The 20,801-nt window shown below is 35.2% G+C and overlaps 2 protein-coding genes across 2 annotated transcripts; one reads left to right on the top strand and one right to left on the bottom strand.

Annotated features, from left to right (window-relative positions):
• Positions 1-8,240: 8,240 nt before the first annotated feature.
• LOC141598889 (aspartyl protease family protein 2) lies at positions 8,241-9,833 on the top strand. Its single transcript, XM_074418703.1, has one exon. The coding sequence runs from the start codon at positions 8,281-8,283 to the stop codon at positions 9,574-9,576; it is 1,296 nt and encodes a 431-aa protein (XP_074274804.1). The 5' UTR covers positions 8,241-8,280; the 3' UTR covers positions 9,577-9,833.
• Positions 9,834-15,171: 5,338 nt separating this feature from the next.
• Positions 15,172-19,323, bottom strand: LOC141598890 (serine/threonine-protein kinase STN7, chloroplastic). The gene is made up of 10 exons (XM_074418704.1): positions 18,591-19,323; positions 18,405-18,497; positions 17,640-17,759; positions 17,469-17,567; positions 16,771-16,939; positions 16,578-16,671; positions 16,322-16,415; positions 16,172-16,228; positions 15,664-16,077; positions 15,172-15,508 (listed from the first exon to the last, which is right to left on the bottom strand). The coding sequence occupies exons 1-10, from the start codon at positions 19,002-19,004 to the stop codon at positions 15,347-15,349; spliced, it is 1,716 nt and encodes a 571-aa protein (XP_074274805.1). The 5' UTR covers positions 19,005-19,323; the 3' UTR covers positions 15,172-15,346.
• Between the last annotated feature and the right edge of the window lie 1,478 nt (positions 19,324-20,801).

Genomic DNA, 20,801 nt, shown 5'->3' on the forward strand with positions numbered 1-20,801 from the left:
AATCGTCAATAACGATTATCACGTCATATTTTTTGAAAGAGTAACACAAGTAAATAGTTATGAGTCTTGTTTTTAACTTGAGCACAAAGGATGGATAAATTTAGTTAATTGTTTTTAAAGTAAATAAGATTTGCTCCCAAGGTAATCTAATTCATTTTGCCGTGTCGTGACCACTACTCTTGTCTCCTTAATGGAACTATCAAAAGGACGCCTCTACTCCTAGTCAATTAGTCATGTAGATATATTCAAAATGACATTATTATTCTTACAAATAAATCAACTACAATTACTAATTACCATAAAATTGGCTCATGATATATAGTACGGTACTACGAAAAAATAAATGCTCCTAAAAATTATGGCTTTTTTTAACGTATTAATTCGTCTATGTCAATCATATTGTAATCTCCAAAGCCTTTTTTTTCTGAAGAGAACGCCCAAAGGCATTACTGTATTAACGATAAATCAAACAAAATAACACCGTTCGTTATCTCCAAAGTAACGCGCTGTTTGGTAAACGACATATTGACCAATTTTTAGCATATTCAAGAGTTTTAGTATGTTTGACGAATCAATATGCTAATTTTAGTGTTTGGTAACAACATATTGAAGCAACATGTTTGGGGTCAATATGTTGTTTTACAATCTTCTTCAAAGATATTGGTTAACATATTGTAAAATAAGAAATTTTTCTCCATTTTACAAAGAAAGCTAACAATCTATTAATCGTAATCTGCCAATTATCAAACACTCAAATTAATTCGGCTAATTATAATATGCTAGTCAAACATTCTGATAAAATCTACTCCGTATCATTTATAATCCGCTTTTGCAATCTGCTTATGCTGAAATTAATCCGTTGTTCACCAAACAGGGCCTAGTGAATACCGAATATGTTTAATTTCCTCTAACTCAAGCTTTTGTTTATCGTTTCTAAAATTCCATAAAAATAAAAAAAAAATTAAAATAAAGGTCGACAAGTAACTGAAAAAAAAAAGATACATTTATTTATCATGTTTGTCCCGTTCTGTTTTAACTTCATCTATCTTTACCGCAATCAAAAATGTTAATTCTATGAGAGTTTTTTGTCAAAAACTACCTAATATTTACCTCATTTTCATAAATACTACCTAAAGTTTTTAATTTTGCGAGAAACTACCTAATATTTTTTTACTTTTGTTGAAAACTACCAAATTGAAATTTATGAACAAAATCGACAATTTTTTTTCAAATTAACTAAAATTAGGACAAATAAGTCAAAATGCCAATCGAATTAATCATAACTAATATAAACCCCGGTAACTTTTAGATGTAATTGCTAGATATGTCTGCATTTAGAGTATTAGTTTCAACTCATTTTCAGTTTCTTGGGGATCATATTGATAAAATTTTACTATTAAAATAAATAAAATAGGAAAGTCGACACGTTTAATCCGAATAAATTAATGAATTTTACTTGAATTACTTTGTCAACTTTATTCAAAAAATAAATATTATATTATTATATTCACTCAAGGCATAAATCTCGTGAGATTTATATCTTCGGATCAAATATGTATTAACTGATGAAGGATAGATAATTATGGAGATGATTGCATAATAATTTTAGCGCGTAATTATGGAGATTGTATAATAATACCCTAGATTATCATAATATAGTGGGATGTACGTTTAACTACAATTTAGTGGGCTGTTATCCATTCTCATTCCCATTCTCAATTATTTAATATCCAAATAAATAGGCCCATAGGAGGATTATGCAATTTAGGCGGAAAACTACTAAGAGTTTTATTCTCTTAGTAGTAAGGGGGATTTTGTCCAAATTAGCCACAATCTCGGCGAAACTAGTCAAAATTGTAGCAAAAAAATTGAAATAAACGTGTTAGTAGCTAATCAAAACAGTTGGCGGTGGTTAAGTATAGTAAATAATGTATGTTCAATGCCAAAAATAATGTTTTCGAGTTAGAATTTTGTCTAATTTGATCGGATTTTTCAATTTGGTAGTGTCCGACAAAAGTCAAGAAAATTTAGGTAGTTTCTCGCAAAATTAAAAACTTTAGGTAGTATTTATGAAAACGAGGTGAATATTAGGTAGTTTTTGACAAAAAACTCATTCTATGATCTCGAAACTTCAGAGCTATAACAAAAGCATTTAATACAATCTACACCTCAAAGAGAAAAAAAAAAAAAAAAAAAAAAAAAAACACCAAAGGAAATAAATTTTGTGTATATATAATTATTGTATGTATTCTTATAGGTACATTGTTTTGTAAGGACTAATAAGGACAAACGAATGAACAAACATAATCAGGAATTCACACAAAATGTCACTAACCATGATTATATATATATCACTCCTTGTTCCTTTTAGCCCTACATTCATTCATTTCCATTTCATACATTTGCTAATTAAAACTCCTTACACGTTTTGAATAAACGTATGAAAATGAAAAATTGGAGACGGTATTGAATGTACGTGTTTCGCGCTTTGGTAATACTCAATGATGCAAAGGGTTTGGACCAGTTGGAACTCTTCTCTTCTGAACACCATATCGATGATCAATATCATCTCCATCTCGACCACCCGGCTGTTGTGACCGGCCTCGTTGTCGTTGATGATTGTAAAATGGGGTGAAATCAAACAACTCTCTAGCCCTCCTATTTACAATATGTAAATGATGATCATTCTTACGAAACAAATTATGAGAAAACAAAATCATGGCTAATAAAAACCAAAGAAAAACCGCGAAAATGCAAGATTTCATAGAGATCATTTTTAAGAAAAATGAGGTTATTATTAAGGAGATTATTGAGATTAGGCATGAGGTATGTAATTATATGAAAAGTGTAAGAAAATTATATAAGTTTGATAAAATAGATTGTGAAATGTTGAAGTAAGGTATGCAAGGAAGGTAGTATAGTAGTGTACTTTTTGACAGCTTGAATTTAGTAAGGAAATAGTTCAAATAATGTAAGGAAAATGTATGAAAAAATGTGTTGGGAGTAAGAGTTGCTTCCATTTGAGACTTACGAGTGAGGGATTATAGGAAGGACGGTGTAGTTATTAAAGGTACTAACTCCAATAAATATGACTTAGAATCTAAGGTACGTAAATGTTAATGGAATAATAATTATATGTGAATTGTCAACCCTAGAAAATTTAATATACGGAGTATGTGTTTGTGTAGGGTAGGGTTAATTAGTAGTATAATAATTAGAGGATTTTGTGGGGTTTCAAATGTAAATTTTATCATAATTAAACAAAATTAGTGAGGTTTTTTTTATGATAAAATGAATGAATATAGTATTTTATAAACTGATGTAAATTTTATGTATGTATTCAAACTCGTATTTTATATAGTAAAATTACAAAATTAAGATTCTTGAGACGTGATTGTGTGAAATATATTTTTTTTTACCACATATAAGAGTATAAAAACGATTTTAGAACTCCAAACATCAGTTTAATCTTTTGATTGTGATAATTTCTTAATATGGTATCAGAGGCATGTTCAAATCTCACCGCTTCTCATTTTCTAAAGTGGAATATTAAGCATCAGGTACTAAAAATATAGTGACAATAAAATGTGACCATACACGTTCACTCGACTTATACCCTACATCGTCTTCCAAAGATCGTGTTGAACACTTTTAACAAATTATAAATAATTAAATCGATGCAGTACAAATATTATATGCATTTATGAAAGGAAAATGAGATGAGTTTCGATATATAGTATCGAATTTGACACCAATTATAGTGTCCAATTTGTCCATTAAAATGATAGATCTTACGTAAAAGTTATGTGATAGGAGTTGTACTAAAACCTCGATATAGCACTCGTTGGTGCCATAACATGGTCTTGTGATTGATATTATCTAAAATAAATTAAAGTCGGCGGATAGTTTTGTGTACATGCTCAAACTATTTATGCAATTATGCCTCTTTTCATTGTTGTTATATTAACCTTTGCAGAATTTGGTGTCACAGTGTCAGTAGGATTGGGTGCAATTCATATAACATACAAGACATGATGAACTACTATACTTTTTTGAGTGCGTAAAACTCTTAACAATAATCATGGTGGGGTACATCGACTTACGTATATACTCCCTCCCATCCAGGGGCGGACCCACGCCTTGCAATAGTGTAGCATTTGCTACACCAAATCCAAAAAAAATGGTGAATAAATAACTTTTACTACACCAAAAATTAGTTACTGAACTCTCTTTATGACTATAATTAATGACCATTACAATTTCCTACGTACTCTATGCTCGTATTAATTACTGTATTAGTTAGTCTCTAATTAAAATTAAATTTCTCTTTTTCTTCATTAATTTTCTCTAATTTCAATAAAGGAATGAAGTTATACCTTGTATAATGATGTTATATACGCAGGTATACATATATAACACCCTCACAAACTCCTAATCCTCAAAAAAACTAATAGGATGATTTTTAAAGAAAGGGGAAAAAAAGGTTACAAATCATTCATTGTTTTTTCTGAAACTCAAATCTGAAAGTTTTATTTAAGAATTTTTCTTGTGCCATAATCCTATAACTAGTTTGATCATATGAAGTATATATATATTGCGAGTAAATTAAAAGTTACGCCCTTTTAAAATCATGTTTTCTAAAATTACCCCTTTATATAATTTTTTCCTAAAATTACTCCCTTAATATGCACTTTTATCAAACATTGTTTCAAAACACCAATTTAGGTGACTTATTACCTGTTTCTGAACTTATTGTCCATTGTTATAATTTCAAAGTATAAATTGGCTAAAACACAAATGAAATAAGTTCATCAAATGACGGAATAAGTAATTTAAGTTGGTCTTTTGAAGCAATTTTTGATAAAATTGCATTTTAAGGGTGTAATTTTAAGAAAAAAAATTATATAAGGGAGTAATTTTAAAAAACTGGATTTTAAAAGGGAGTAATTTTTAATTTACTCATATATTGCAGTAACTAATACACCCTCCGTTTTTGTATATATGATGTTTTTAAATATATGACGTTTCTGTTTTTCGAGGTAACCCTTTAACTTTAATTTTTATAAAAATATAATTAATCAAAAAATTATCAAAACTATACCATTAAATTCCTTATAAAAAGAGTTTTCTTATTATTAGGGTTTTTATTATTGCTTTAAGTACACTCTCATGGTGTAAAAAAATGTTGCTTATATCGCCGTAAGCGCTCCGAAATATATTGATTAATTAACATAATATAATAGGCGATATAAATTTGCTACACCATATGAAAATTTCTGGGTCCGCCCCTGCTCCCATCCATACCAAAGGTTACATTTAACTTTTTGGCACTATTCACAATTGTAGAGAATCTTTAGTATTATTACTAATGTATAAGAGAAAATATAGTCATGCGAGATCTTGTTTGATTCATGATCATGAATGCTATAGAAATATCAAGTTTTTATAATTTTTAATAATGTGTAACTAAAGATATTCACGTTGCAAAACATGTCTCGGCAAGCGTAATAAAGTCAAATGTAACATTTGGTTTGGATGGGAGAGAGTATACCATAGAACCATATATTGATACAGGGTATACAAAAAGCTAGCAAATTCTTCTTTCAAACGGTCAATTCCGTTTTAAATAAATAAGACGGAGTTTTGTGATTATTTTATGGTTAAATTTAATTATAATGGTCCAGTTAGTGTTACAATTTTACAGTAACTTATTTTTCAAAGATGGTCACATTTGCGCCATTTAGCTGCAAAATAATCTCAAAATTCTATCTTACTGTTTCATATCAAAATAGTCCGTAAAAAATCCAACTCAAGCTATATAACACATTTCATATACAATTACCCATCTACTATAGGTGGGTAACATTACAACTCATACAATTACTAAGTATACACGTATACAACCATTGATTGACAAGAACCTCTTAACACGATTACCACCTTGTGGCAATGGGCCAGCTCTAGTGGTGGAAAAATGTATTGGGCTATATTGGGCCTTGACAATGTTTTGATGGCTAAATAAGTTTGGAATCACTGGCGAAAATGAGATAATGTTACCATGTGGTACCGAGTCACTTGTATAAACACCTCGTGTTGAACAGAGACACATGACCATTGAGTATATATATATATATATATATATATATATATACAAGGCCCAATTTATATATATATACAAGGCCCAATTAAGTCCAGGTCAATTCAGCTCAGTCGCTAGCTAGCTAACTTTACCTAGAAATAAAAATTATGAACTCGAAAAAGGCGACTCAAGTCATGTTTTGCACTTAGCATAGCCTCCGAGTGGCTCATTACAGGGACTGCACTTGAAAGATCAACAACAGGCAAAAGGCAATTAGCTAGGAGGGCATCACTGGTGGCCGCCATGACGTATCCTTCCCAATAGTAACATGGTGGCGGAATGTTGTCCACTACGTCTAAATCAATCTCAAAGAGCTCTCCGTCCTCCTCCATGTCGAACTCGACTCTTTCCATCTCATAGAATGGATTGTTGTATTTGTTTTTTAAATCCATTTTGGATTGGATTAGATTAGATTAGGGTGAAGAAGTAGGAAGATATTTATTTATAGAGCATAGGACAATAGTAAGTAGAAGTTTTGTTCAACAAATTTTAATGGAAGATAATACAGTATTAGTTGAGTTAGATTAAAGTTGGTTTAGGCTTTGATCACAAATTCTCATGGGTTGGAAGTATTAATTGAAAGATTTGAAGCTTAGTAAGCGTTGCTTGAAAGTTCAAAGGAGTAGAGGTACCAAAAACATAAGTTTATAACACTTGAAATTGTAGAGTAAGGCTACCAACCTCAACAATAGATTACCAAAACTCCAAAACACATACTCCATTAAAGAGAATCTAACATAAATAACTTCTAAAACAAAAACAAAAAAAATAGGTTTCGTTTTCAATAATTCCTATGTAAGACGATTTTACACTAAATTAGTGTAAAACCACCTAAACACTCTCCCATAACTTCTCTTATTAACTAGCCTTATTTTGTGAGGGCCGAGGGGTATATTTATCTTTAATTAAGATGTTACACTCATTCCTCACTGTAATACCAAAAAAAAAAAAAAAAAAAAAAAAAAAACTCGATCATAATTATAATGATGATTGAATTAGAAGTCAATACACAAGGGAGACGGATTCACGAGCATCCTAGGACACTAAGACCTAGATCATGAATTACGGAGTACTAGCAAAAACACACACACAAGTCACAAGACGTATATTCGTCCAAAACCTAACAAAGCATGGCGTAATTAGAATGTAGCCGTGTAGGGTTGGTTCGAGTAAAAATCATCTTCATTTCTTTCTCTCCATTTCTTAACCATGTCTCAAATAAGTTATTATCCATGTATTTTCCACATCTCTTCCATATCGTCATCCATTAATTATGTCGATAACCGTTAGATCGTTTCACAAAATAATCTAACTCGTATAAAAAAAATTTAAAGAGTAAGTAATGGAGATAATCCAAATTGGGTTAAAACTCGCACATAAAGCACAATCACAAGTCGTACATTGTAATGATTCTAAAAGCTAATTTATAATCACGATCAAAAGAGATAGCTCTATGAACTAGCTTAGGTCGGGCCATATTACAAGTACGGTACAAAATAACGCAACATTAATTTTCTCAACGTAATCATCATGCAACCTATAATCAAGCTATTGCATTCAATCTTTTTCTTTATTCCCTCTCTTTTTCACTCATATCACCTCAACCCTAAATTCGCTCCTTCGATTCCCCTACCACGCCACCTTGACAATCAACTATATTAACACGGACTACTCCGTACAGTGGCGGTTTAAGGGGGCTAGTAGGGGTAGTCGCCCCGCTGGAAATTGAGAATTTCTAATTTGTTAGTTAAAATTTTTGAGATTTTCGGAGGTTTACTCTATGACATTACCCGTTCACCCTCCTGGAATCTGCATCTTATTATCCAAATTATGATCTATTTACATACATATATACTTGAAACTTCATATATACACCATATTTGAATACCAATATCGAGGTGAAATTTAAGTTTCTGAATACGCTCACACATTCATTTTAAGTTATGCCAGCATTACATTTACTTATTTCTGGTATAAATCGGGGCATTCACCTTCGACAACAGTGAATAGTTTTCTCGTCGCAGGAGCTCTCACGAAGAGACAAACATCAATTTTCTTAAAGGCCATATCTACTATTAAGAGTACAAGTATATAAACATAACCATAACTAATTCACACAAAAATACATCTAAGTACCAATAATGTCACTCCCCACTTCACTACTCCTTCTCCTATCCCTTCTACTCATCCTCCTATCTCCCACCACCTCACATTCCCCTAACTACCTCAAACTCCAACTCATCCACACCAACACCCTCCTCCATAACAACTCCACCCACTTCTCCCTCCTCCACCACCACCGCCATCGTAACCGTCCCCGTATCCACACCCCTATTGTCTCAGGAGCCGCCACCGGGTCCGGCCAATACTTTGCTTCCCTCACCCTAGGCACTCCTCCTCAACGCCTCCTCCTCGTAGCCGATACTGGGTCCGACCTTACCTGGCTCCGCTCCTCGTCCTCCCGGCAACCTCACTACCACCACCGCAACCACCGCGCCGCTTTCCTCCTCCGCCGCTCCCGCTCGTTTCGGGCTCTCCATTGCCTCCACACCAAATGCCACCTCCTCCCTCACCAGCAATGTAGAGGGCCCCACTCCTCCTGCCAGTACACCTACTCTTACGCGGACGGCTCTGTCACCTCCGGGATCCTCTCCACCGACGTCACGTCCTTCAACACCACCCTGACTTTCGGCTGCGCCTTCAACTTGTCCGGGCCCAGTATTACCGGGCCGGCATTTGAAGGCGCAGCAGGAGTAATGGGCCTTGGTAAAGGCCCATTATCCTTCACAGAGCAACTAGGGAAGCGGTTTGGAAACCGCTTCTCCTACTGCTTACCTGACTACACTATCTCCCCTCCTAAAATTAGCTACCTCGTCATCGGCGGACGACACGGCGTCGTTTCACGTAATACTCGATCAACTCCATTACTTACTAACATATTCGCCACTACATTCTACTACATTGAAATATTATACGTCATCATTGAAAATGTGAAATTACCAATAAACCCTTCCGTTTGGGGGATCGACGACTTGGGAAACGGCGGAACCATCATCGACTCGGGAACGACCCTAACTTTCTTTCCCGAACCGGCTTACCGTCAAATAGTAAAGGAAATGGCGGACCGAGTTAAGCTACCTCGACTCAGCAAAGCGAGTCAAGTTTTTGATCTTTGTTACAATGTATCAGGGGTGAGTAAATTAAATTTACCGAGTTTAAAACTCGTATTCGCGGGTGACTCGGTATTCGACCCGCCACCGGGTAATTACTTCATCGATACGGCGAAAGACGTAAAATGTTTGGCGTTACAGGCTGTTACGTCTCCTGCAGGGAATGCAGTTATAGGGAACTTAATGCAACAAGGATTTTTGTTTGAGTTCGATAATGATAGATCTCGGTTATTATTTTCGCGTAGCGGCTGTGGGAACCCTCGTTAATTAATTAGCGAACTTGATATGAGTTCGGAAATGTTTTTGTCGTCCTTTTATGATTATTTATTGCTTATGATTTTGTTGATTGTTTGGTAAATTGTCACTGTTATTATTTCTCATGATTTGTTGATCGATGTATTATTGTAAATTAGTGGTGCATTGTATTTTCCGAGACAATCCTTTTTGTAAACCAATGAATTTTTTTGAGAGGTGGTTTATTGAGGTTCGATAATAATAGATCTCGGTTGCTTTTCTTGAGTACTGATTGGGGACGATATCTCATTTTCCTTGTTTTTCTTGTTACGGGTATTCGTTTTCATTTAGATGTACATTAATTAAATTAGTAATCCTAATTCTATGGTGTAGATATCAGTAGCAGAATTGGGATTTGAATTTATAAGGGTCGAAAAATTTCAGTAAAAGCAAACAGGTAAATAGTATAGTATAGACATCCTAATCACATTATTTTCCTTGTTGATTGATGTTCGATAACAATAGTCCCGATTGCTTTTCTTAGGTACTGATTGTGGACAATATATCATTTTCCTTGTTTTTCTTGTTACGAGTATATGTTTTCACTATATTTATTTTTATATTTGTTGTAAATGTACAATAAATTAGTAATCCTAATTGTATGGTAGGGTATATCCAGTAGCAGAGTTCGGATTTAAACTTAACTGGGATGAAAAATTTTAACGGGCAAACTGGTAATTAATAATATAAGGTAAACTAAGAAAATGTTACTTCCTCTATTCAACTCCACTCTACCACTTTCTTTTTTCACGTTTGTCAACGCGTGTTTTACGCGTTAAATATCGTTAGCTACGTATTTGCAAAAAATATAAAAGTTAGATATTTTTAATATACTCGTAAAGACGAATCAAACAAGATCCCACATGAATATATTTCCACTTACGTATCGAGAGAAAATCAAAATTGAACACATAATTGTGAATAGTGTACGAAAGGAAAATAGGTAGAGTGGAGTTGAATGGAGTAACTAGGAGTGTTAATGAGACGAGACAGCTCGAGAGCTATTCGAGATCGGCTCGGTCAAAGCTCGGTCAAAGCTCGGCTCGTGCGAGCTCGGCTCGAGCTCGGACTCGGCTCGAGAGCTTAACGAGTCAAGCCGAGCAAAGGCTTGCTCGACTCGAAAAGCTCGCTAGAAGCTCGAATTTGTGTGATTACATAAGATATTACTGATATTTTATAAAAATATATTATCATAATTATATTTTTGTATTACACATATCAAATGTCTCGCTGATTTGCCAAATATTTTTACATATAACCCTTGAGCCTTATTATTGAAAATATCGAAAGAAAAAAAATTAAAAAAATAAACAGTTTTATATAAGCTTGATTTGAAGCTCGAGGCCGAAATTTCACTGCGTAAAACTTCATGAAATTTTATAACGAAGACATTTTTTTTCGGGTAAAGCTCGAGATCGGCTCATTTCGAGTTTTAGTTCTTGAAGACTTGAAAAGCAAGCTCGCGAGAGCTGGCTGGCTGCTCGTTAGCACCCCTAGGAGTAACTATATAATTTTTAGTATAACGAGGGTGATCGTCCCTGCTAGCCCTCATCCGGTTCCGGCAGACAAATCTCTTGTAATCCAATGATTTTTATTTTTTGTTTTTTGGGATGGGGTGTGTGGAGGTAATTGGGCAGGGTGAAGATTGTCTAGTAGATTACACATGATATGGGGCCATAGTCATGCATATATAAATGTGCGATGTGTACCTTACAATCATGTGGGGTTATGTTTGTTTGTTGGCATATAGAGTGGAGAATAGTACTCGTTGTTGTAATTTGTAAATGGAAAATAGTGATTCTTGACTCGTACTTCCGCGTAGGGCTGAGTAAAATAAACCGAACCGATTTTTTAAATCGATTACCGAATTAAAAAATTCGATAATTCGGTTTTTTACGGTTCGGTGTCCGAACCGATTTTTTTTGGGAAATTCGGTTCGGTTTCGGGTCCTAAAAAAGCAAAACTAGGCACCGGTTTTAAACCGGTTTAATTTTTTTCCGGAAAAAAAACAATAAAAAAATGACATAAAATAAACAAAGTCGTATGATTTGGTTGAATTAATAGGGATGCATCATGGTTTAGGTAGGAATTTAAGAGTTAGGATGGAGAGGTGTGTTGAAAAGCGTCAATTTGGGAGTAAACAAAGTTAAAACCGGTTTATAAATTCGGATTCGGATAACCGGTTTTCGGATCCGGTTTTTAAGTTGCTAAAAAACCGGTTATCCGGTTTAAAACCGGGGCGGTTTCGGTTTGGAAAAAACCTGTTTTTGAAAACCGGTAACCGAACCGGTTTTCAAATCCGGTTCAGTTAACCGGTTTTGCTCATCCCTCCGTATGTCTCGCATTTATCTATGCTTCCTTCAGTTAAACGTAACGCGGTTCATAGCTCAGATTAGTACCACTTTCATTTGACTGTGTCTAGACCTGTCAAACGGGTCGGGCGGGTCGGGTCAGGTCAGGAACGGGTCACGTGTTGGGTTAGGGTCTGAATACGGGTCAAGAAATAATTTTTAACGTATTTTTTAAACGATTTTTTTAATTTTAATTTTTTTTAAAAAAAGTAAAATATATTTAAAATTATTATTTTAATCATATTCATCATATACAATAATTATATAGTATAATTATTAAAATAAAGTTTTTTTAATAATTATTCTATTATTAAATATTATAAAAGTTATATGAAATTGACTTTTTGGTTGAATTTTTAATTTTAAGTAATAAAAAAATAATTTTTTAACTATATTTCAAATATAATACTCCCTCCAATTTCCTATTATCTTCCCTCTTTCTTTTTTTCACACAAGTTTGATTATCTTCCCTCTTTCCTTTTTTGGTAAATTTCATTCATTTTTTATTAATTTCCCTCTCCTAAAAAATCAACAACTCTCATTACTTTATCTATTCTTTATTCATCCTTCATTCTTTATTATTTTCCCTCACCTATAAATTTCACAACTTACAATACTTTATTCTACTTTATTCATTCTTTCTTCCTCTTTCTTAATTTTGTGTCCAAAAGAAAGGGGAAGATATAAGGAAATAGGAGGAAGTATGTAAATATTAATATTTTTAATAAAATTCATGATTTTCCCTTGACCCAACGAGTCGACCCGTTCGGGTCGGGTCTCGACCCTAAAATAAAGGGTCATTTCGGGTTCGGGTCATTTCGGGTTCGGGTCGAACGGGTCGCGTGTTGAAAAAACCTGGTTTGTAACCCTAAAAAATGGGCAGGGCGGGTCGGGTTTTCGGGTCGGGTCGAATTTTGACAAGTATAATTGTGTCTAGTCTATAAAAGTAGGGCTGAGCAAAATAAACCGAACCGATTTTTTAAACCGATAACCGAATTAAGAAATCCGATAATTCGGTTTTTTCCGGCTCGGTGCCCGAACCATTTTTTTTTTTTGGGAAATCCGGTTCTGTTTCGTGTCCTGAAAAAGCAAAACGGGCATCGGTTTTAAACCGGTTTAGTTTTTTTTCCGGAAAAAAACAATAAAAAAATGACATAAAATAAACAAAGTCGTATGATTTGGTTGAATTAATGGGGATGTATGATGGTTTAGGTAGGAATTTAAGAGTTAGGATGGAGAGTTGTGTTGAAAAGCGTCAATTTGGGAGTAAAAAAAAATTAAAACCGGTTTATAAATTCAGATTCGGATAACCGGTTTTCGGATCCGGTTTTTAAGTTGCTAAAAAACCGGTTATCCGGTTTAAAACCGGGGCGGTTTCGATTTGGGAAAAATCTGTTTTTGAAAACCGGTAACCGAACCGGTTTTCAAATCCAGTTCGGTTAACCGGTTTTGCTCACCCCTATAAAAGCAGTGATTTCGTACTTTAAAGTATGATCTGCTAATCCATGTCAAATCCGCTAATGTAGTGTAAGACTGTAAGCCCTTTAGTTGGGAGCTATATTGCCTACATAGGCTACATATGTTGGCTCATTTGATCCGTGTTTAACCGAACTGCTAATTCGTGTCAAATCCGCTAATAAGTTTTGTACTTGTGAGCTAGCTACATTGCCTACATGGCTATGTATGTTGACGGATTTGATCCATCACAAATTTAAGCTAGGTTCATTTGATAACGCGCCGAATTAATAGTTTGAATTGGTGTGTGCTCTTAATACAATTAATGAATGTCAAGGCACATTGCATTAGAAAAAAAAAAGGGTTAATTAGCCCTAATAAGTGCATTAACAAAAAGAAGTTCATGTTTTACTCGGCCCCTTAGAATTTCGATCAGTACTGGCTCACTAGGTGGTAACCAATCTCGATACTATCCTTTTACATGTCTTTATATAGGGTTTACTGATCATGTATATATTGCATGTGAGATGGTGGTACCGAGATTGAATTTTATCCATAAACGTCATCTCATTTTCTTTAGTAAAATTTTCGGAGAGGACCAAGCTAATAATTTAAGTAGTTATACATGTGAAAAAATCTTCAAGGAATGGAAAGTGCAAGTAGTAGATTGGCTTTATATGATGGAAATATTGTTGGAAATGAATGCAATACAATATAGTTCGTGTAGTAGGCAGGCAATGAATTGATGAACCAACACAGTTTGCGAGTGGTCTATGTCTGTACTTATTATTACTAGCTAGCAACCTGTTTCTCACACTTTCTAACCAACTTCCTTTACTACCCCCCCTCCATCTTTACATGACCCCCTTCTCCTAACCCCCAAGTCCGATCCCTTTTTATCCAGTTAAACTCGGGTAAAATCGTTGTATAAGATATAACGACTTTACTTATTGTTTAATTTAACTAAAATTATGGTGTTATCTGAGATACGTTCCGACTTTAAATTCAAACTTTTTAAATAAATGAAAAAAGAAAACATCTGAATTGAGATTCTATTGCTTTTGAAAGACCATCAGCTGAGAATCGTCTCATATTAACATAATGTGAAACAAACTGAACGAATACGAAAACTAATTAAAAACAGTGGAAAAACAATGTCAATTATCGCCCTGTTCTTTTGGACTTAAAGTCACTTAATTTAAGTTCACTTCAGATCCTATAAGTTCAGTTCAGTTTAGTTCAGATCCTATAAGTTCAGTTCAAATCCTATAATTTCAGTTCAATTCAGATCCTATAAATTCAGTTCAGTTCAGATTCTATAAATTCAGTTTAAATCATATCAGTTTTAGTCCAAAAAAAATAGGGGCTATGTGTAGTATCTTGAACAAATCTCTCATGTAGTCATGTCTAAAATGAATAAATGAATTAGAACTCCCTGCAACAACATTTGTCACACAGTTTGTCCCCAGAAGGAACATTTATGACACAGATAATAGACTGCTGTGTTGACTGTCATAAATCCCGAGTATTGATTACTCCTTCCGTCCCAATCATATGTTTACTCTTTTTTATTCTTGCAAGGGATATTTTAATCAAAGGTAAGCAAATAATTGGGACGGAGGGAGTATATGTAAAACGTATGGTATCCTGCACGGCTACACTCGCCTTATGTTCATTAGTGACGGTAATGGTGTTTAGATGTAACCTGTACTGCTGTACATGTTTCTGCATACCTGAATCTGTATTCTGTATACCAGCAATCTATTACAACAGCCAATAAAGAAAATACTTTTAAAGGCTGAATGTTTTTAACTTTTTCAGGTGACAATTTCCGAAACAGTCAGTAAAATTTTAAACAGGTATTATGAGATTTACAAAGTTTAGAGATGACAAGTCCCAAGTGTGATGCTATATATATACACAAGATCAAGATCTTTTTACTCCTCTTTTGGGATCCACCTACTCCACCAAAGGCTCTTACTAGTCTGGTTGAGCTCGTTGATGCTCTCGTTGATTGTTTTGAGGACCTTCCTTTGGAATCGAAGGGCCGATGCCAGTGCATTTCTTTGTGCACCTCCTTTCTTTCTCGGCTCCATCTCCTTCAATATACATTTACAAATTTCAATGTTAAGATACTGCAGGAAACCTCTTTTTTCCTAAGATTTCGTTGAGTCGAATGCTATTAGTGTAGATATCTAGTACTTGTTTGGTTTCTCAAATAAGAAAAGCCGGTGAGATAGGTGTATATACATACTCTGAGTTCCTGAAGCTGGGCTTCAGTGAATCCACCGTCTTTTTTGGTCCCTGAACGTGCCATTAGCTGAGTGATCCATTTTGCAGCGTCGCTGTAGTCCTGTTGTGTCGCACGTAACAATCGTAACCTAACATTTTGCATGAAAGACAAAGCCAAGAGGCCTTCCCTATCAAAATACGGGTGGGCCAGTGCTGCTTTTGCGCTCAGTCGTTGCCTTGCTTTATATCGAACCATAGATGTTAAGAGTTCCCATCCTACCCCTCCGTCTATGTCCAACATTTCAAACCCTCTTCGTAGATCAGGCGCTGCTCGTGGTTCAACCATGGTCCTCCATGCATTTAAGTCATAATTACATCTCTTCAGCTGGCGATTGAACTGAATTAGGTTGCTATCAGAGCGTAACGAAGGGAAGGCCTGTCAAAAAGAAAATGTCGGCCAAATCGCATCAAATGACTGTCATAATTATATTTGTGTCGCGGTAGGAAAATAACCAATGCAGGAAGCTTACCATTTGTAGGTACATCAAACCAAGGCTATAGATGTCAAATCTGTCTGGCAAATTCAGCTGTCAAGTAGTAGAAGAGATGTGTGAATTACGGATGAGCCGTTCATTTACATTGACTGTAAACCAATACCAGCTTAACAGTCTATGCAGTACCTGCCATAGAACCGGGGAAAGTGCAGCGGCCACAGGTGGTGGCGGTGCTGATGGAGTTTGAGTGCTCATGATGTACTGTTCTGGTGCTGCATATCTGAAGAGGTATAAGGTCATCAATGGATATCTACAGTGACTATCTTATGGAGTCAAAGAACCCGCTTCAGAATGGACAAGATCAGTAGCGGATCCAGAAATTTCCTTTATGGTGACGAGCTTTCTTAAGAGTCTAAGAATGCAAAAAAAAAAAAAAACTCACCTTGGGTCCAACAGGAACTCCTTGGGTATGTAATTGATGCCTACTCGTAAATCAGCTGCAGCACCAAGATCGATGATCTTGAATGTGCGGGTATCTGGACTCAGGTTAGATAGCGTAAGGAAAATCTACAAAAAGAAAGATGGAAAACAATGTGAAACTCATCAATCCTTTCTAATCAGTTGTTGACAATTACCTTCAGAGAAAATAATATTCTGCGGCTTAATGTCTCGATGAACTATTCCTGTTGAGTGAAGTCCATCTAATGCAAATAAAAGCTGCCTCATTATTGTCTGTACAATTCTATTTTCTCTTTCTAACCCTTTCGGCAAGTTCTGTTGCTCTCCTAGAATCTTTGTTTCAACCTACAGCATGAAATAGCAAACTGATTGTAGCTGGAATTCCAAATTTCCCGCAATATAGTGTCAAAACACTGACAAGTTTATTAGGGCTAATGAACTGATCTTTCGGATTTTGCAAAAGATATCAAAGTTAAAAGAGTAAAAATTTGTAAGAATCGAACAATATAAACCCTTTCTGAAACAGTTTCGGACTCAGTTTCAGACTCATTAGGCTCTTTTCTTAAGTGTAACAGTTCAATAGCACAGGTTGAACGACAGTGACTGAAAACGAAATCAAGGGAATGTCTCCCGGCAGAAAACATGTTGGATCTGTCGAATAATGCCTCTTCCGATGCCAACAATAAACAATGTGCAACAAAAAAAGTGGTGATGTAGTTACCATTAATCAATCTCATTGTTTAAACAGACGGTGAAATGTAGAAACATTAAACACGATGCACATCCAGATTTTTGAGCGCAAATATAAACAAGCTACAAAACACAATTGTAGGCATATAAGAAGATATAACTAAAACTGAGAGAGAATACCAACATTGTAGGGGAACTCCTTGCTATACAGCAAATCTGCAAGAGTCGACTCGCCCTCAAAACGCCATAAGAGCCAGTATTCACCTTTATTCTTAGAGGAAGTCTGGAAAATGCATAAAAGACGCTTTCAAAGCAATACCATTGATTAACAAGATGAGGCAGCAAGCATCATTACCTCTAAGAAACCATACAAAAAATCTGCACAACTACTGGAACAAGCCCTCCGTACACGCTCATTCATCCAGATTTCCACTGCACCATACTCATTTGCCTTTTTCAGGACCAAAGCATCTTCCTATCACACACACACACACACACACAGTCACTACAAGTTATAGGTACTTGTACAGTTGTACTATCTAAAGTTAGATAACGGTGCTTCTTGTACGATATTGCCTCATATGGAAGACTCAACCAAATCATTATATATTCGTCATTTAATGATAGGCTTAATCGGTTGATCTCACATGTAAGACCATCTCATATAAACGCTTATGCAACCAATGCGTATTCATGGACAGCTAAACAGTCAGTAATGAAGCAACAAGACCAATGAAATAAAATGATCACCAAATTCACCATGACCTAAAACCTTACAAGAGTAAATGTCGAAAATGCAACAGTTAGAGTACGTTCTTTAGCGCTTATTTTTGCCTTACTTCAGCAAGGTTCAAGTAGAGTTAACAATTCAGTGCAATGTTTATCTAAATTAAGCAAAAATAAGTTCTAAGAACACACCCATAGATTTGATGAATATCTAAAGCTTCTGCACATTACACAAGAAAAGACTTTCATCGAATAATCACAAGTTATATGAGACGGTTTCACATGTAACAGCAACCAATCAATCAAGTAATTAGATAAGGAATATACAAGTATTCATATATGTTTCACATATGAGACCGTCTCATACAAGACTCATCGAACAATCAATTAATACCTTGACAGACCGCTTTTTCGAATTAGCAACAGAAACTTTATACACAGAGCCAAAAGCACCTTCTCCCAACTTCTTTCCCAACACAATATCATCCTGTCATCAAAAAAACCAAACAAAAACACATCAAAACACAACAAACCCTTTACTCAAACAACAAAAACCTCGAAAACCCGAAATTTAAACAACCTTTTTGAAAGTAGGCCTAAAAATTCTCTCAACAAACTGAAACACAAACATATCCCAAAACCCAGGAGCCACACCAGGAGTAGCCCAAAGATAAGAAACAGTCCCAAGAGCCAAAATAAACCCAGGAATAGTAAGTGTAAGACCATTAGACCTTGGAAGTGTACTCCTATAAATAATATCACCACATTCCATAACTGTACAAGGTAACCCAACTCCCACACCCAAGAAAAGATCCTTCATTGGGTCAAATAACTCGAACCCGGAAGCGATAACCAAACATTTTCTCCTTGTTTTTAAGGGTATTGATGAACTCAATTGGGGTTTCAACATTAGGGTTTTGCCTAAAAATTGAGAATGGTGGCAATTTGTGCTTATTTGAGCTAATCCCACTCCACTTGCTGATATTGCTGCCATTTTTGGTGAAATTGAGTGCAAAGATTCAATCTTTTTTAGAAAATCATCTAAATTAGTAGGGTTTTGATCAAATTTTGCATAAAGATTCAATCTTTTTCAGAAAAACATGTAAATTAGTAGGATTTTGATCAAAATTTTGCATAAAGATTGAATTTTTTGTTGGGGTTTTTGAGTTTTGGGATTGTGTGATTAGTGTGACAGTTAATTCTGGTATTTTTGTGGTGGGAAATGAGTTTAAGAACATTTGTGGGAAATTACAATTTTGGTGTTTGGATAGATTTTTTAATTATTTTGTGGAAGTTGTGTTTCAAAATTCTGTTTTTTTGAAAGTGATTTGGAGGAATTTAGACCACCAATGACACGTACCAAAAATGCCAAGGGATGTTTGTAGCCCATATGTGTAAGTTGTGGGCTGTGCTTGAGTCTTACTGGCTTGGTCCAGTTGAAAATCAAGGTAGGACTGTAGGAGGGAGCTAGGTAGCACGGACACTTTTCATTATCAGCCGTTTTGTGTCCGACACTGTGTCAGACATCGACATTCCTCGGACACACATCAAAACGTGTCGGACACCTATAAAGTCGTGTCTAACTTTCTACATTTATTCGAGTACGTGTCCGACGCGTGTCCATGGTATTTGGGTCGTGTCCGACGCGTGTCCATGACATTTGGACATCATTTGGGGTGAATGATGTTCTGTAACGAGAAATAAGTTGTCGAAAAAGATTAATTAGAAGATGCGTTTGGATGGTAAATGAAAATGAGTTATAATCAAGGACATGTTTTACCTTCACTTATTTAAATTTAATATCAAATACTTTTATAAAAACAAAATCGAACGTTTATAATTAATAAAATATATATTTTATTAAATTTAATTAATGTGTCCCGTGTCCTAAATGTCATAGGATGCCGTGTCCCGTGTCCGTATCGTGTCCGTGTCCGTTTTGGTGCTACCTAAGGAGGGAGCGGTGCGGAGGAGGGAGAATGTCTAGCGGGATGGGTGTAGTCGTGTAGGCAGTGGAGGACTTAAGTTATGTCGGAATAGGCTTGACTCCCGCTGACTTTAAGTCCATATTAAAGTTGGTAGGATCAGGATTTTACTTTGGATCGAAGGGAATCGAAAGTGAGAGTAGAATCGGATCATAGAATCGTAAGATTTAACAAACTCATTAAATTTGGTAAAAACATAGAATCGAAGGTCACCAATGACACGTACGAGATTGTTGTGGGCTAAGCCATATAAAATGGAACCATGATAAAGCCATGGGATGGGATGTATGTAGCCCATATGTGTCATGGGCTGTGCTTGAGTCTGTTACTGGCCTGGTCCAGTTGGAGATCAAGCCCACAATGGAGAAGCGGAGTCGAATGCTAAGAGATGGCGGTGCGAGGAAGGGGTGGTGGTCGAAGGGAGGAGTATGAGTAATGGAGGATTTTAGTTATGTTTGGATGGCGCTAATAATTCAAGTACATATATATTAGTGAATAAATTATCATTCGTCTGCCCCTCTTTAACTCGGTGGTCGAGTATATAAGTATTCACACAAAAGTAAGTGCTCGAATCTTGGCCTCCTTTATCTTTTATTTCAAGATCTACCACTATGTAAGATTGTAAATAAATTGGAGACGCAGATGATATTATTAGTAAATATTAATGTATCGACTAGTAAATGAAATGTCGCTTTATGTTGATATGAAGTACGATTAAGCCCAAAGAAATACGAATCCAACCACATGTAGCACATTATCCGAGTCAGAGCAACATAGTCGAAAATGACAACACCTCAATTATTAAT

This window comes from Silene latifolia, chromosome 9 (assembly GCF_048544455.1).
Source record: "Silene latifolia isolate original U9 population chromosome 9, ASM4854445v1, whole genome shotgun sequence".
Classification (NCBI taxonomy): domain Eukaryota; kingdom Viridiplantae; phylum Streptophyta; class Magnoliopsida; order Caryophyllales; family Caryophyllaceae; genus Silene; species Silene latifolia.

Bases quoted from the DNA above. Each gene is read 5' to 3' on its own strand.
- LOC141598889 (XM_074418703.1), top strand. From the start codon at position 8,281: ATGTCACTCCCCACTTCACTACTCCTTCTCCTATCCCTTCTACTCATC.
- LOC141598890 (XM_074418704.1), bottom strand. From the start codon at position 19,004: ATGGCAGCAATATCAGCAAGTGGAGTGGGATTAGCTCAAATAAGCACA. The intron at 17,568-17,639 runs GTAATGATGCTT...TGCATTTTCCAG, and splicing joins TTTTGTATGGTTTCTTAGAG to ACTTCCTCTAAGAATAAAGG. The intron at 15,509-15,663 runs GTATGTATATAC...TGTATATTGAAG, and splicing joins CCCAGCTTCAGGAACTCAGA to GAGATGGAGCCGAGAAAGAA.